Source organism: Microtus oregoni, unplaced genomic scaffold, assembly GCF_018167655.1.
Source record: "Microtus oregoni isolate MIOR12 unplaced genomic scaffold, Mior012 000001F_ref0000356, whole genome shotgun sequence".
In the NCBI taxonomy this organism is placed as follows: Eukaryota; Metazoa; Chordata; class Mammalia; order Rodentia; family Cricetidae; genus Microtus; species Microtus oregoni.
In genome coordinates, this window is record NW_024543060.1 from 86,126,291 (window position 1) to 86,142,914 (window position 16,624).

Genomic DNA, 16,624 nt, shown 5'->3' on the forward strand with positions numbered 1-16,624 from the left:
ACCGGCTTCAAATTGATTTCCAAATCCTGATCTTAAAATGCAATCAGAATCTAAGCAGTTCTTAGCACCGACCATCTTCTGATCCAACTGCTGGTGTATTTGCCCGAGTTGGTGACGTTGTAATTATCCTGTACCCTGTCTCCAGCCTGTAGTCTGCTTCCAGTGCAGCAGATGAAACAGCCCTTTGAAAATCCAAATCAGATTGCAATCCTACTTGGGCCTCCCACCAGATTTAGAATAAAGTAAGTTTTGTCATGGCTGTAGTATGCTTATTCTATATAGTTTATGTCTTTGTTATTGGCTAGCACTTGGTACCTTCCCAGCGGGTATTTGTTGCTTGTCTTGGACAAGCTCTCATATAGCTCAGGAATGACCCATACTTGTCACAAAGTAGAGGATGACCTTGAACTCCTGAGCCTCTAGCTACTCCTGGGATTGTAGGCCTGTGCCACCACACCCAGCTCTCCTGCAAATCTTTAAACTTTATTTTTATTTGACTATCTGTGGGACAGGGTCTATACAGCTGCGGCTGGCTTGGAACTCATTGTGCAGACTAGGCCTGCCTTGACTTTAGAGCAGTCCTTCAGGGTCTGCCTCTTGAGTGTTGGGATTACAGAGGCCTTAGACCATACCCATCTGTCACTGCAGGTGTTAACTATGTTATCCTTGAGACTTCTCACCTCAGGGTCATTGCATCTGTTATTACTTTTGTGTGGTGTGAGCTTCCTTCCACACGCCCACACTGATTTCCCTTCCCCTTTCATACTCTTGGCTGAACCTTCCCTTCTCTCTCGTATTTAAAACCATGTGTCTGTTTGCGCCATTCCTCCATAGCAGCTAAAACTCTTTAACATGCTACCTTATGTATCTCAGCATTGTGTTTCTTCTTGGAACCCACTGAAATATCGTCCTTCGGAATAGAAATTTTTGTTTGTTTTGTTCTCTGCCACTACATCATCCCTTCAGTATGAAACAGCGTGTGACACACTGGAGTTCAATAAAGATTTATTTAAAGGAACTGGGGAAAGGATGGAGCATCCTGGTGTGCTTTGTTAAATTGCAGGAAAGAGTTTGCATCTTGTCAGCCTGTTTTCATCTCATTATGGAAAGGCCTCAAGGGACACAAAGAAGCATTTTCACCAGACTCAACCGAGAGGCAGCTGTGCCTTGACTGATTGGTTGGGGTCAGACCAAGGGCTGTGAGGAGAGACAGGGAGGGAACAGGGTCTTGGACTCTTTAAAAGAATTTTCTTTCATCTAAACACTTCTCTGTTTTCACATATTTTATAATTTGAGAACTCAAACATCTGTTCAAGAATTTGTCCAAATAGTATAGAAGCAATTAGTTTTGAAAAACTTCATCAGGGAAGTTAAAATTGCATTAATTATGAGTAGGCTGGAACTAAATCTGCCTTTGGAAAATAAGCCTGTATTTGAAATGTGCTTGAATTCACATAATGGAATATATATTTAGATCAGTGAATTTATAGACTATCAGAAAATCATATTCTAATTGCTGCATATAATTTCCCCAATGTTCTCCCAGCTGTGCTGTGTACAAGAGAAATAAGAAAAAAAATTAGATAGCCATGTTTTCCCCAAATCCTCATGGCTGAGTGCTGCTCCACCAGCTTTTACTTGTAGGACTGTTTCACATCTATTTCGGCAGAGACCGAGACAAACATTTCAAGTCAGCCAGACTTTACACTACGTATGCCTAAGTGCCTCTGTCCTCATCTTTTTAAGATAACTTGCCGGAACTTCATTGGGAAGCAGCTCACGATCGACCCTGCTTCACCCAAGACCCTGGCAGATCTAGAAGGCAGCTCTGATGTGCTGAAGACGCTCATCCTTTCAGGTTAGACCCGGTTTGAACTGGGACCTCAGCTTTCTTTTAAGGTTCGCCGTCGTGTCCCACAGGGTGAGCCAAATCTATTTTTCAGGTTTACTTGGAAATAAATCATTTGATACTTATCATTTTATATTGCTGTAAATGTCCTGCACAGATGATTAAACACTATTATAAGTTTAAAAACTTTATAAGCTGAAAGGAGATGGAATGAAAAGGAGAATTGAGGAGAAAAGTCTACTTTATGCATTTTTCTGTCTTTCCCTTTGGGGGAACTCATTTTTTAAGTTTTTTTTTTTCCTGTTTGGTTTACTGATTTGATTCTGAAAGTAGCTTAGCTTCCATTTCCTTCCTCAGTGTACAGGGTGCTACTGACTGTGCCGTGATTAGTCAGAGTAGTCGGAGCGCTGGGGAGGGCTCCGGCATGCCTTGACTTACTTGCGTTTAGCTGAAGAGGCTTCCAGAACGTTTCTGCCAGGGCAGCTTCTAGAAATGAGGCAACAGAATAAGATGAAAATAGAGGGGCTGAAGAGGTGGCTCATCAGTTAGGCTCATCGTGTGGTTCCAGAGGCCATGCGATCGGTTCCCAGCACCCACATCGTGTCACACATAACTGCCCGCGATTCCAGCTCCAGGCAGCCCAGCTACAACATCTGGTGGCAATGCTTTCCGTTCATCACAGCAGATACTGTGATGCCACAGAGCCTAGAAACACTCGGTGTTCTCATTACTTAACAGCATCCTATTCTTCTGTCAACTATTTAATAATGCATTTGTAATTTGGCATCATCTCAGCAGGATTTGAAGACGTGAGATTAACTCATTTTTATAGGTTATTCTTGTATGAATGAGTAGCTTACCTGCTCAGTAAGCTCTATCTGGGAGATAACCTTTTATTGAAACTTTTTTTTTTGTATTTCTGAGAAAAATTTTATTGGCCTTTTGGATAAAATTTATTTGCCAGGAAGGATGATCCCATCATACTTCTGCTGGAACCAGCGCATGGCTTCCTCTTTGCTGATTCTGTGTTTGGCCCCAATGCAGCTTGTCCTGAGCTTCTTGTCTGCGATGCTGAAACCTGGCCTGCCCAGCATCACATAAAAGTCCAGGCCATAGATCCCTATGCTTGGGTCATATTTGATGCCCAGGTCAATGTGTTCTTGAATCCCAAAGCCGAAGTTCCCAGTATCTGAGAAGGTATTTTTCTGAAACTTTTTTACATCCGGTGCAGGATCTCTATCTTGAGTCTTGATCTGATTGGATATTTAAGTTCTCTTCTAGGGCTAGTCAGTCCTTAGGTGTGCTGGAATTTTCAGCCCTTGGCAGGTGCGTTTCACTCACATCTTCGGGCATTGGGGTGGGTGGGTGTGATCAACCTTGTGGAAAGCAGTCTTCCTCTCTAGCTTCCTCTTTGGTAGACCCAACACTTGGGTCTGATTAGCATTTCCTTGCTACGTGGCTACAGTCAAATGCACAGTAGCCCGCCTTCTACCCGACCCTTCCTCCTTATTGACTTCTAACTATTGAAATACTAACTATTACTGACTTTGAAATACTTTCTGGAATGATCAATGGAAAATTTCAGAGTGCAGTCCTCTTGATAGAGGCCCATGGGGGTCAGCCTGGAGCTCACGATGTTTCTGTTCTTTGATTGTTGTATCTCATGGAGACAGAGATAGCTACAGCACCAGAACCCTAATTAGGTCACAAGGGAAAAAGTTGTGCTAAAACTCTGAAGAAAGGAAAAGGGAAATAAAAAAGAAAGAAAAACAGTTTAGGAGAATACAAAGAGACTTCAACTATCAATAGAGGTCCCATAAAGACACACGAGCAACAGGGTGGTCTCATTCAGATCACTTACTTTAAACACATTTTTAAGGTTTAGCCCGGAATGGCAGTTGCGTGAGAGCCAACTTCATGGTCTATTCGGTTGTGTTTCTCCAGTGCCTGACATGGTGCCCAGTGCACACCAGCGCTCCGTATACAGCCATATGACACCTCATGACAGGGATACACTAGGAGAAGGGAGTGGCTGGGCAGTTTCGTTGCTGTGCCAACAGTAAACAAAGATGCCTAGTGCCATCAGGTGATGGGAGCTTGTGGGACGACCATCCTGTTGAAAAGTGTTGTGATATGCTACAAGCCTGTTTTAAAAACTGAGTAAGTAGCAGTGGTGATGGGAGTCTCCATATAGCAAATGCTTGTCCTATAACAGATACCTTTCCAGACACTCGACATGCAGGTTAAGGCAGTAACTCTCCGAGGTGAATGCTATCAACACATTTTAATGGATATTTTAAAACTAATCCCAGAGAGAGTAACTCTCATTTTATTTTGTTTATTTATTTTTATTTTTTTATTGATTTTTATTGAGCTTTACATTTTTCTCTGCTCCCCTCCCTGCCTCTCCCTTCCCTTCACCTCTCTTGCAAGGTTCCTATGCTCCCAACTTACTCAGGAGATCTTGACTATTTCTACTTCCAATGTAGATTAGATCTATTTATGTCTCTCAGGGTCCTCATTGTTGTCGAGGTTCTCTGGGACCGTGATTTGTGGGCTGGTTTTCTTTGCTTTATGTTTCAGAACCATCCGCTGATGACGAGCAATAGAAAATTAGCGACAGTTGAGATGGGAGGACTGAGTTGTCCCTAAGACTAATCCCCCCATCAGCCCTAAGAACATATAATACATACAAGCAATACCAAACGACTCAATGGGTTGTACTTATATATTTATTCATTTATATATGTATGTGTATGTATAACAATAATAATTAAAGAAAAAATGTCATAAACTTAGGAGAGGGGGATAGAGAAGGAGTTGGAGGGGAAGTGATGTAAATTTTAATTTTTAAAATAAACAAAATATTAATATTTTTAAAATAAACAAAATATTAATAGTTTTAAAATAAACAAAATATTTTTAAAATAAACAAAATATTAATATTTTTAAAACAAACAAAATATTAATATTTTTAAAATAAACAAAATATTTTTAAAATAAACAAAATATTTTTAAAATAAACAAAATATTAATATTTTGTTTATTTTAAAAATTAAAATTTACATCACTTGCCCTCCAACTCCTTCTCTATCCCCCTCTCCTAAGTTTATGAGATTTTTCCTTTAATTATTATTGTTATACATACATATATAAATGAATAAATATATAAGTACAACCCATTGAGTCGTTTGGTATTGCTTGTATGTATTATATGTTCTTAGGGCTGATGGGGGGATTAGTCTTAGGGACAACTCAGTCCTCCCATCTCACTGTCGCTAATTTTCTATTGCTCGTCATCAGCGGATGGAGTCCATCCATTTGTAATGTTAATTGCTGTTGGAGTTGCTCAGGTCTTGTTGCTATTTCATGGGTGGGTCTCTCACTAATATGTGAATGTTCTTTTAGCTTTCTTCCTTTCTCTTGGATCATATGGGTCAAATGTTTCTGACCCTTCAAAATTCATGTGCTGAAATTGTAGTCCCAATGTGATATTAGAAGGGGGGCCTTTAAGAGATGAGTAGGTCGTGGGGGTAGAGTCCTCATGAGTGGGATTGTGTTCTTTGAAGGAAGCAGAGGAAAGTGTTTTAGGCCTCCTTTTGTGGTGTGGAAAGGGTGCCATTTGAAGGTAGCTGTCCGCAATCAGAAGTGAGGGTCCTCACCAGAACCTGAGCATGTTAGCACCTTGGTCTAAGATTCCCAACTTCCCCATCTGTGAAAGGGAAGTTTCTTTTGCTTATAAGCCATGCAGTTTATGGCAGCCAGACTTTACTGAGGCATTTGTTTTTCTTCTTTCTCTGACCTCAGTCTCCAAGCAGAAGAAGATAAAACTAGAAGCTAATAAATTCTTTTTTGTTTGTTTGTTTGTTTGTTTTTCGAGACAGGGTTTCTCTGTGGTTTTGGAGCCTGTCCTGGAATTAGCTCTTGTAGACCAAGCTGGTCTCGAACTCACAGAGATCTGCCTGCCTCTGCCTCCCAAATGCTGGGATTAAAGGCGTGTGCCACCACCGTCTGGCTAATGAATTCTTGCAAGGGAAAAAAAAATCACTAACAATCTACAAACTTGAGGGTGTTGTAAATAAGGGTATGGTGTTAGAGGTGGGATATAAGGAACACAGGGGGTGTTTTGAAGAGAATACAGAAGTGGGAACCTGAGGCAGGGAAATTGAGATTAGTTTACAAAAGAGATTATTTATAAAACATGCCCAAGCCATTCAGCTTTGAAGACCCGCGGTCATTAATTTGTTGACAGAATTCTTTGAAGTCATGTAATAGGTTGCAGTTACTAGAGATGTAGTACTGGACTAAAGGGACAAAGACTTTGTCTTCAATGAACTTCATCCTAGTGGAGAAATCCAATAAGCAAGTAAGAGACGGCATGTCAGAAGATCACAGTGGTGTGTGGACAGTCGGGAAATGCTTCCATTCTTAAGTAGGGTGAAAATTAAAGACCTTGCTGGTAAGTTAACCACTAAGCAATAACCTCAAAAAATTTAGAAGCAAGACAGGACATTGGAGAGAATTTTAGACCTAATTGAGCCACTTGTGTTAAGTCCTGGACAGGAAGCATGGCAGGTGTAGAAGGGAGTGGAGGGTAGAATAGTAGGAAGCAGGCAGAGTCAGTTCCCATAAGGTCAGATAGGTTGTTAATAGGAAGCTGAATGGCCAACAGCCAGGCAGGAGAGAATAGGCAGGATTTCTGGGGAGAAAGAAAGTGCTCTGGGAAGAAGAGAGACAAGATATGGAGCAAGTCACACATATGGTAGAGGTGTGGTAACTGAGCCATATGGCAAAATGTAGATTAATAGAAGCAGGTTAATTAACTTCTAAGAGCTAATTGGGAAAAAGCCAAGGTAAAGGTCAAACTTTCATAATTAAGTCTCTGTGTTGTAATTGGGAAGTTGGCAGTCCAACAAAGGAAAGTCTACTACATTTGAGAAAGCTTGCTACAGTGGTGGGGCCTATGGTGGGCGTGGCTAGGGTAGAAAGGGGAAAGCCAATTCATAGGTCATTGTTTTAATTCCAAAGGAGGTAGCAAGGCCCAGACATGGTGGAAGTGGAGAGAAGTCCTTGAGAGAATGAGGACTTTATGTATTTTCTGATGGGCAGTTCTCTTATGACTTGCTATGGATTTGATTTGGGATCTGAAAGAGCTAAAGACGATTCTGCCTTTTGGCTGCACATCTATAAAAATGGAGACATTTTCTACTGAGATGGGAAAGATGGGATGGAGTAGATGAGTATGTGAGTCAGTGTGTGTGTGTGTGTGTGTGTGTGTGTGTGTGTGTTTGTGTGTGTGTTTTTGGAAGTCAGCTGGGGACATGTTAGGATTGAGTTGTTGCACTTACAACAATGTGGACCTTTAGATAGATGTGTGAGACTTTTGGGGGTGTTTGGAACCAGAGATATAAGTTTGGGAGCCACCAGGACATTGAATTTAAACCTGAGACCAGGGGTGATCATTATGGGGGTGAGTGTCAATTAAGAAGAGAAGAAAGGCATCCAAGGACTGAGGTCTGGGGTCCCAAGGCCAAGAGGCTGGGTTGAGAGAACCAGAATGAGTGAGCAGTTAAGTGGTGAGGGGCTTTTGTTCCAGAGAGGGGAGACCCTGATTTAAGTGAATGGGTGGGAAACACTGAGCTAATTGTGTAGACAATTTTTGGAGGGAATTTTGGTATAACATGGAATGGAGAAGTAGGGTGATAGCCTGTGGGGAAACGAGTCAAGAGAGCGATTTTTTTCTTTTTTAAAGGTGGGAGAAGTAACAGCAAAATGCGCTGTTGGGGATGATTGTATAGAGAAAATGGATGCTTTGAAGGAGGGGGAGCTGAGCATGGCCAGAGTGAAGGTCTCGGTGGGTGGGTGGGCACTGCTGTACGGGCTGGGTGGATATTTTCCAAATCTCCCTGGCTGGCATCCGTTCTTTCTTTTCCCCAGAGTGGGCAGCAGGTAACTACTGCTCTGAAAGGATGGAGGCAGACGTGGCTCCCTTGATGATTCTGTTAACCATGGAGGCCACTGGCCACTTCTGTTGCCCCAGCAGTTCCTGGTAGCCACTTCACAAACCTCAGTCAAGGGAAGTCACACAGCGCCTATGCTGTAGGAGAAACAGTCTCTTAGCCACTGCCGCTCTCAATGACGCTCCTGCGTGAACACAGCTGGTACCTGCCCTTTCTAAGATCATCTGCCTGTCTTTGCAAGTCCTGCTGGAAGCAGGTTCCTGGTTCTCCATTGGGGGAAATGGAGGCAACTGTATAGCACAATTAATAAAAACCCGGAGACAGAAATTGGAGTTCAACCTGAAGGTCAGAAAAGCAACAGCCAGATACTGGCTCTTACCTCTACTTCAGTCTAAAATGGCAATCCTGCCTCCAGGAATATCAGAATGAGACTGTGTCTGAGAGCAGTCTCCTCCCATTTTATATTCCTTGGACTGGGATTAAAGGTGTGCACCACTACTGCCTGGTTCTTTGGCAAGCGAGTGTGGCTACTGGGATTAAAGGTGTGTGTCACCAGTGCCTGGTCTGTAAGGCTGATGAGTGTGGCTGTTTTACTCTCTGAACTTCAGGCAAGCTTTGTTTATTAAAATACAAATGAAATACCACTACACAACTGCTTTAATGAAGGCTTCAGGACTGGGGTGGATCCTTTTGTTCCACAGGAGAGCCAAGTCTTCTCACTGTGTCTTAAACTCCACACCCTTCCTACTATCTGTCTATCCTCATGGCCAGCACAAGATAACTCTGTGTCTCAGGAACACCCTGCCCTCTGGATTCCAGACTATGATGTTGATCTTGCAGGCCCCTCCAGGCCTTATCTTCCTCGTCTGTAAAATAAGGGTAATAATGGTCTATGTCTCTCATGACTGTTTTTAGGAGTCAATCAATCACAGTAAATTATTAGACTTATTAGGGCTGGAGAGATATCAGTGTACCCTTTCCTGCCCTTCTTTATTTCCCTCATTTTATCATTTAATCAGATCCTCTGCAAATGTGAATTATCAGCTAGATGGGCATTTCTTAAGGATGAGGTCATATCCTTTAACCTCTTAGTGTTCTATTAACTAGGAGGTGGCTACGTGTCAAGACCTTAAATTTTTACTGGAACCTTCTCCTTGTTCAGCTCATTTAAAAAAGTAGATCCTTTAGCTACTCCGTGCAGAATCCTGCAAGTTCACTCTCTCTGGGCCTCATCTGGTCAGTGTGCCGCCCACAGGCAACCCAGTCCAGTTCCTGGACCACCCTCACTGCCCAGAGACCTAGCAGCAGCTCTCCACCGGCACCCCCTCCTGACAGGTGTCCCAGCCTGATTAGCTCCAGCCCCATGCAAGGCAGCAGCTGCTGCTTCTCCTCTCTCAGGGCCTGCCTTTCCCTTCCCTTCCCTTCTGAGATCAGCTGCCAGTCTCCAAGATTTTTTTGTTTCCTCCTTTCGTCTGTTTCCCGATGCACCTGGGCTTTGAAGAGGTTGATTGTTTCCTTTTTTTTTTTTTTATGAAAAAGGAGGAGGCTTCTTTAGGAAAATTGGCAAGATCTAAAGTTATTTGCATTTCTTAAAGAATAAAAAAATTTAAAACTTTTCCCTAAAAATAAAGAACTTTGAAATACACTAAAAACCAAAATTCATCTACGCCTCAGATGCCTGCTACAGACTGGGACCTTTGAACTCAGCAGCTTTGGGTCCAGGCCGAGGTCTCCTAACTAGAGCTGTCTCATGACTTGCTTGCTTTTGCTGTCCTCCATCTCTAACGCTCTTCTCTGTTTCAGAGCAAAGACGAGCCAAAGAGCTTGTCTGTGTGCCCGTGGACGTGGCAGATTCCTTGGGATGCTTTCGAGAGACCCTGGAGAAGTCCAAGTATCATAACAGATCAGTGCGGCACAGCAGGAAGCTGCTCTCACTGTTTCTCGCACAGACACAAGGTAGAGGTTTATCCTCTGTCCCTTGATCTGTACTTACATGGGGTACCACCCTGCAGAATGTTCTGGTCTCATAATCTCCTCCCCAAAACATGCCTTCTCCTGTCTCATCATCTCCCTCACACACTTTATTCCAGCTAAGACACCCGACCTGCCTTTTAACTTTCTGCTCCACGAGCCAACTTCCTGGAATAAAGTAGCCATAAAGGAAAATGGCGTCTATTAAAATTTTGGTTCTGTGCCTTGGAGGTCTTAGAGCTTTCTTTGCAGGGGTAGAGCTATGATGACTGGCTGTCCTTTGGGAGATGATTGACTCATAACAACTTAAGCAGAACCTTTTACCAGATGCCACTTGTCAGTCGCAAAGAAATAATTGTATTGGAAAATAAGCACCCATAAGCTCTTGTTTACAGGGACTGGGGAGAGGGAGAAAGAACGACAAGAATGTATGTGGCATGAAGGTAAAAGGGAGACTTTGGAGGGGAGAAAGGGGGCCAGCAAAAGGCACAAGGGAGGGCAGTTAGGAGAGCAAATAAGAACCAAGTGTGGACGCTAGGGAGATAGTTCAGCAGGAAAAGTGCTTGTCAAACAAGCAGCAGGACCTGAGTTTCATCTCTAGATCCCATTGAAACAAAGCATGCTGGTGGCACCAACGTTGGTACTCACTGGCTAGCCCGCCTAGTTTGCTGGGGAGTTCTGAGAAGTCTGCTAAATTAATTATCCATATCATAGTTACATCCTTCAATTTCTAGATATATTATTGGTGCATAGAGACATGAGTTAGACAATCAAGGATGGCTCCTCAGAATGGTCCCCCCAGCTCACCCCGAGGCTCACCTGATGCGGAAACATTCCCAGGATTTCCACCCTAGTCCTCAGGTCGCTGACTTCAGCCTCCATCCCAGTTTCTCCCTCGGCTTCTTCACATTGCTTCCCTGGCCGATTTTTTCCGAGTGTTCTCTGATCTTCTAACAAGATAGATTTTCTCCATTTCTTTCTTCCTGTTACAGGTCAGAGGTACATACATCTTTCTTCTCTCCAGGAGGCTTCTGTCCCAGAGGTGAAATAAAATCTTTACAGTGGGAAATGATTTTTAAGAAGGCAGATTCAAACCCACTAACTTCCTCCTTCTTGCAAAAGAAGCATAATATTAACTCAGTCTTAGCCTGTCTGTCCTTCTGTAGTGTCTTAGCCTGGCTGTCCTTCTGTAGTGCCTTAGCCTGGCTGTCCTTCTGTAGTGCCTTAGCCTGCCTGCCTGTCTTCCCCTCTGTGCTGCCTTAGCCTGTCGGTCTGTCCTTCTGTACTGTCTTAGCGTAGCTGTTCTTCTGTACTGCCTTAGCCTGACTGCCCCTCTGTGCTGCCTTAGCCTGCCTGTCTGTTCTGTAGTACCTTAGCCTGGCTGGATGCCCCTCTGTACTGCCTTAGCCCATCTGTCTGTCTGTCCTTCTGTAGTGCCTTAGCCTGGCTGGCTGCCCCTCTTAAGTGTCTTTCCTGAAACACGAAGGTACAGAGGCATCCTCTTGAACAGTTGCAGACTTCAGTATCCATCCTAGGCCCCAGGGATGAGAAAACTGTATCCCCCGACTGCAGAAAAGTCAACCTGCATACAGAAGCCGGCCCTTTCTTCTTCCTTGGCATCCCTCTGCCTCTCCAAGTCTTTCCCCTCTTTGCCCACTAATAGTCCCCATTTTTCACCCACACCTTTAGGTGAAAGAGGAGGGATAGACAACACACAGTTCTCCTCAGGGAAGGTGGAGTTCTGTCTGGGAACAGAAGAGATGCACATGCCAATACCCCCTGACCTTTCTCAGGAGAACTTCCGAGTGTTCAGTTCCGTGGAGAAAAGCAAGCTTCCCTACTCACAGCTGGGGTTGGTGATTTCTTCCTTTCACCAAACTATTGGTAAGGCTAACTTGCCCCGGACTGTCAGCGTGACCTTCCGGGCTAGCACGAGATTACCTCTGGTCCTGAAATGCTACCTTTGAAACTGGATGTGGGTTGTAAAGATGAGACGCTCAGCCGGTCAAAGTGCTTGTCGCTCAAGAGTGGGGACCTTAGTTCCAGGCTCAGAACCCTTGGAGAAGTGGAAGGAGAGGACGACCTCCACAGTTCAGGTGTCCTCTGACCTTGACATGTGTGCGTGAATGTGCACCCCCGCACTCCCAAGACGCAAATATTACTAATAAGAGAATTTTAGAATTTTAAGAATGATGAAAGAATCTGAGTGTGCCAGCCATTCACCAATCTTTTAGGCTGTGATAGAACATTCTAGAGACAGAAGATGTCTCCAGCCTCAGCTGGTTCTCACCTGGCTGTAAGAGCGTAGGCCATACCTCTGCCCTAGGTAACCTTCTTCGTCACATCTTTCTCTTAGATGTGACTTTTCAAAAAATCCAACAGTGTGTCCTTCACACATTCTGTATGCCCAGGGACAGCCCCCTTTGCAACAAACATCATAACCTTCTCCCTTTATTTCCTAAAATAAAATTCGTATGCTCTTTGTGATACATGATTTTTGAAAATTCAGTACAGAGCTGTGAAGGTAAAATAAGGAGAAATATAAAATGACTCTGTAATTAGAGTCTATGGTTTAATATATAAACAAGAAAGTCCAACAGGCCAGCTGCTGCCATCTTGAATGAGGAATCCCCATGGCGATGGGTGTAGATGTACACAGGTGTGCTGCACTGGTGAATTACGTTCTGTCACCGCTGTACGTCTGGTTCTGAACAAAACCAAACACTGCCATGGTTGTATTTCTGGAAAACTCAGGGCAATTAGAAATCAGACAAAAATACATTTAAAAACTTTATAAAACAAAGTTAGATATTGGACCTCATGAACAGGGGTCTTTCTTGATCAGTGTGGGGCGAGTTTCTGTGGGGCATCCTGCGTCCCTGGTGGTTACTTGCTTTGTGGCAGTTCATGGAACCCTCCCTGCCTTAGGTCTCGGAGATGCCCTCTAGAAAGAGTGCTGTTCTCATTAGAAGCTCCTGCCGTGTGTTGGTTTCTTCTGGCCAGACAAGCCCAATTATATATGCATTTATTAGAAAGCTGAGGATGCATGGTAAGAATCACTCTTCCCCTCCCAACCCCCACCCAGAGGAAAGGAAAACTCTGATCTGCTGGAATATTGTCAGCCCTGCTGAAAACCAACTCTTGGGACCTTCCTGCCTGCTATGGTGCAATTGCCACTTCTCCAGGTGGCATCCTGGGGCCTCTAGAATTTGGGCACTGCCTCCCGCTTGAGGGTCCAGTGCTTTCTCTGTAGAAAGTCAGACTCCAGCCACCCCTCATTCTTGTGTCTGCAGCCGTCCCTCACTCCCCGTCAAGTCTCATTAACCACCCCTGCCCGCACAGCTGACTTCACTGCACCTTCTCCACGGAGCCTCTGTGTTTCTGGGGCATTAGACTCAATCTCCGGTTCTCCAGTGTTCAAACAGAACCGCGTTTGCTCTCGCTCTGGGTATATATAGCGTGTGACATTTGAAAACACTATTAGCTTGAAGTTTTTCCTCTCTGCCGTCTACACAGTTAAGAAATAATGCGGTGGAAAATATTCTTGCTGATCTAAAGGAAATATTTTCCTTAGCACTGACATTTGTTCTTTTCCTTGATTAAAAATACAGATGTTCTCCAAGCTAGCAATCAAAGAAGCCTTAAAGTTCAGTCCTTGCATTCCCTCGGAAGTCTCCTCATCTTCGCAGATAAGAAAAGGTAGTGCTTTAGAAGTCAGCACAGACACTGACTTTGGTTTGTTCAATTTTTATTTTAATCAGGAAAACTATTTTCTTCCCAACGTGTTAGTTCCACAATAATATGACATTGCTTCGCTTTATCCATGACGCGACCTGAGACAGACGCTCTAGGGAGCAAACACCACGGTTTCATCCTCCAATATTTACCGTGGCTGCATCCTCCGTCCGCTTGCTTTTTATCTAGTGGGGGGCGGGGGCGAGAGGCTGCATTCATTACTGGCCTCCGAGGACACGTCACTCAGTGCTCTGTTTCTGTCTTAGGGCTGCTTTTAAATGCTGGTGCCAAGCCCTTGATGACATCTTCAGAAAGCCAGATGTGCTGCACACCTGGAAAGAATTCGGCACCTCCCTCCCCAGTGCCGCCAGCAGCTCTTCACCTCCTGGCTTCAAAGACTACAGTGAAGAATTCCTATCCAAGCTTGGCATTTGGGGATGTCTGCAAGGGGCAGTGATCGCAGCAAAGATAGCTCAGTGAGTCCCATCATGGGATGGGTGACGAGCCGTGCCCCAACTACTGACCACCGTTGCTTCCTCTACTTCCATGCCCCTCTACAGGGCAATGCAATTTCAAGCTGTGATATTTTTACTTATGACTGTCCTCTCCTCCTGTGACATCTCTGCCCCCTTGAGGCGAGCCCCACCTGGGCGCAGACTTTCTCTTTATTTATTGATGCATCCCCAGTGCCTGGCATGGAGACGGCTTTCAGGCTTTCAGTCGTACTTGAGTAATAACAGCGAGTGCGGGAGTGGTTGATGTGAGGCAGGAGGATAGCACGCAGGCTGGCTACTACGCCCAAGTTTGAGGACTTCCCAGGAGCCCCATGTCCTCGGTGTGCGATTTGTCCTCCGAGATGCAGTGCCCTCTTGAGTAGACCGTGGTGGGGGGACTCACACAACACACTGGACCAGCTAGATTGTGGCCACAACAGTAGCGTGCATGGATAGCCTCAAGCTATAAGAGAAAAAGTCTAGAAGAAAATCAACCAAAATGTTACCAGTGGTAGGATATAGGATAATTTTTTTATTTTCTTCTTGACCTTTCCATAAGTTTTCTTGCACATATTTGTCCCCTAATGTTTCCTGGGTTCCAGACACATTTACAGATACATTCATATCAAAACTTGGTAGGTTTTCTACTAATTGGTTTTTCTTATAATTATTTAGGTTTATCAAGACCACAAATGTTAAGAAAAGAATCAACTCTTGCATCTTATCTGCATTGCTTTTTCAGGTAATGGTATATGTATAATTACTGAAGTGATAGAGTCATTTATGTAAGTCAGTAAACAGATATGGTTTATCCAGAGCACAAAAATCACAGGGAGAAAAAATAGTATTAGCTGTACCGAAGCCCACGAGCTCATCTTTTCCTCCTTTGTTTGGTCATGCACGGCACCTTCCGTCCCTGTTAGCACGGAACACTCACCTTTCTGTCCCCTTTCTCCTCTGACGGGTCCAGCTTTATCCATAGGGAAACTGAGTTTTTTATGTTTGGTAGAATCTTAGTTGTCAGTGAAGGGACAGTCTACCTGACTCCCCACGTGGTTGCCCAGGGCTTACCTCGTCTCTATTAATGATCCACGTGCTCCGCTGCATGGGAGAGCGTCCTAAAGTGAAGGCAAGAGATAAACTCATCAATGGCCACAGAAGTGCTTGTGCTCCTTGGGATTTCTCACTAGAGAAGAAAGATGCTTTGACCTGAAACATGAGCCATCAGAGAATCCGGATGTAAGCAGAGCCTTTTCCGTGTCCACCAGAGGTCCTGTCTGTGCTGGTGGACGGGACAGACACCCTTGCTGTGTGTGTGTGTGTGTGTGTCGCAGTCAGTGGATGGCTTCTAGACTCTGAATACATAAATCCTTTGGGAAAGCCTTCTTCAAATTTAAGGGCAGACTTTAAGTGTGTGTGCTTGAAAGGGAGGTGAGGGGCGCAACGAGCATTGGGATTGGCGTCCTGGGTCTGACCCCATGATGCAGCTTCAGCTGCTTGTTTAGCCTGTTTGTGTTCTAGAAAGTGTACGATTAAAAATGGCTGACTTTTTGTTTAGTGTGATATTAAATGTTACTATATTAGTAACCTAAAGTAAACACTAGCCTTTGAGATTTATCTTAGAAGCTGGTTAGTTTTTCTATTAGTTTAAAATTTTTGTTTTTCTCCATCCCTTTCTTAGCACCAATTATACCCTCTGTACCTCTTTAATTCATGGCTTCTTTTTATTTAATTGCTATTGTTACACATATATGCCTAAAGATATAATCATCTGTATTTATAATTTTATATTATTTATATTGTATTTTCTATTGTATTATATCTATCCTAGTGTTATTAGTATGTATGTAGTTTCAGGACTGACCACTTGGCTTCAGATAACAAATTAGATTCATCATAACAAATTGGACTCATCCTTAAGGAAGACTGTTTCTCCTGCTCTTAGCATTTCTTAGCTGCCCGTAGTTCTTTGTCTAAAGGTAGGATCCTATGAGATGTCCCCTTCCAGGTTAGCCTGTCTGTTGGCATTGTTCTTGCTCTGGTCCTACGAGGCAGCCTGTTCAAGCATCATGGGTGTTTCTTCCCTGACATTTCTAGGGATAGAGTCTCACAGCAGAGTGCCTGGTCCTCTGGCTCTTGCAATCCTTCTGCCCATCTCTTCTTCAGTGTGTATGTTCAGGGTTTGTGTTGTAGATGGATCCACTGGCACCCCATGACCAGTCGTTCTCTGCATTTCGACGAGGTGTGGTTTTATGTAACAAACAGTCTCTGCTTTTGTGAGGAGCAGTTTCTTTGATGAAGGATGAGAGCGACACTTACCCATGACTGTGAAGATAAGCATACTGCTGTTGGAATTACGCCAATTTAGTCAAGAGGCAGCAGTAGGTTCTTCTCTAAGATTGTTACTGCACCAGCTCTAGATATTTGACGAGGTTTTCAGCAGCAGGCATAATTTTGATTTTTCCCTCATTGAGCAGGCCTTAAGTACAACTAGGGAGCTGTTGGCTACTGCCAAGATACAGATGCCACTCTTCCACCCTTGAGTATATTGTGCCATGCCTGGCCATCCCTGTAGTTTAAGTGTCAGAGCTGAGAATATTGGTTGCTTAGATTCC

The 16,624-nt window shown here is 43.9% G+C and overlaps 1 protein-coding gene across 1 annotated transcript in view; it reads left to right on the forward strand.

Moving 5' to 3' along the window:
- Cfap54 (cilia and flagella associated protein 54) overlaps positions 1 to 16,624 on the forward strand; it is a 249,963-nt gene that overhangs the window by 118,257 nt on the left and 115,082 nt on the right. Inside the window, exons 39-44 of the mRNA XM_041669797.1 lie at positions 1,747 to 1,858; positions 9,613 to 9,765; positions 11,470 to 11,664; positions 13,392 to 13,479; positions 13,782 to 13,991; positions 14,685 to 14,751. Coding sequence (XP_041525731.1) covers positions 1,747 to 1,858; positions 9,613 to 9,765; positions 11,470 to 11,664; positions 13,392 to 13,479; positions 13,782 to 13,991; positions 14,685 to 14,751 — 825 coding nt within the window. The remainder of the gene's footprint in view (positions 1 to 1,746; positions 1,859 to 9,612; positions 9,766 to 11,469; positions 11,665 to 13,391; positions 13,480 to 13,781; positions 13,992 to 14,684; positions 14,752 to 16,624) is intronic.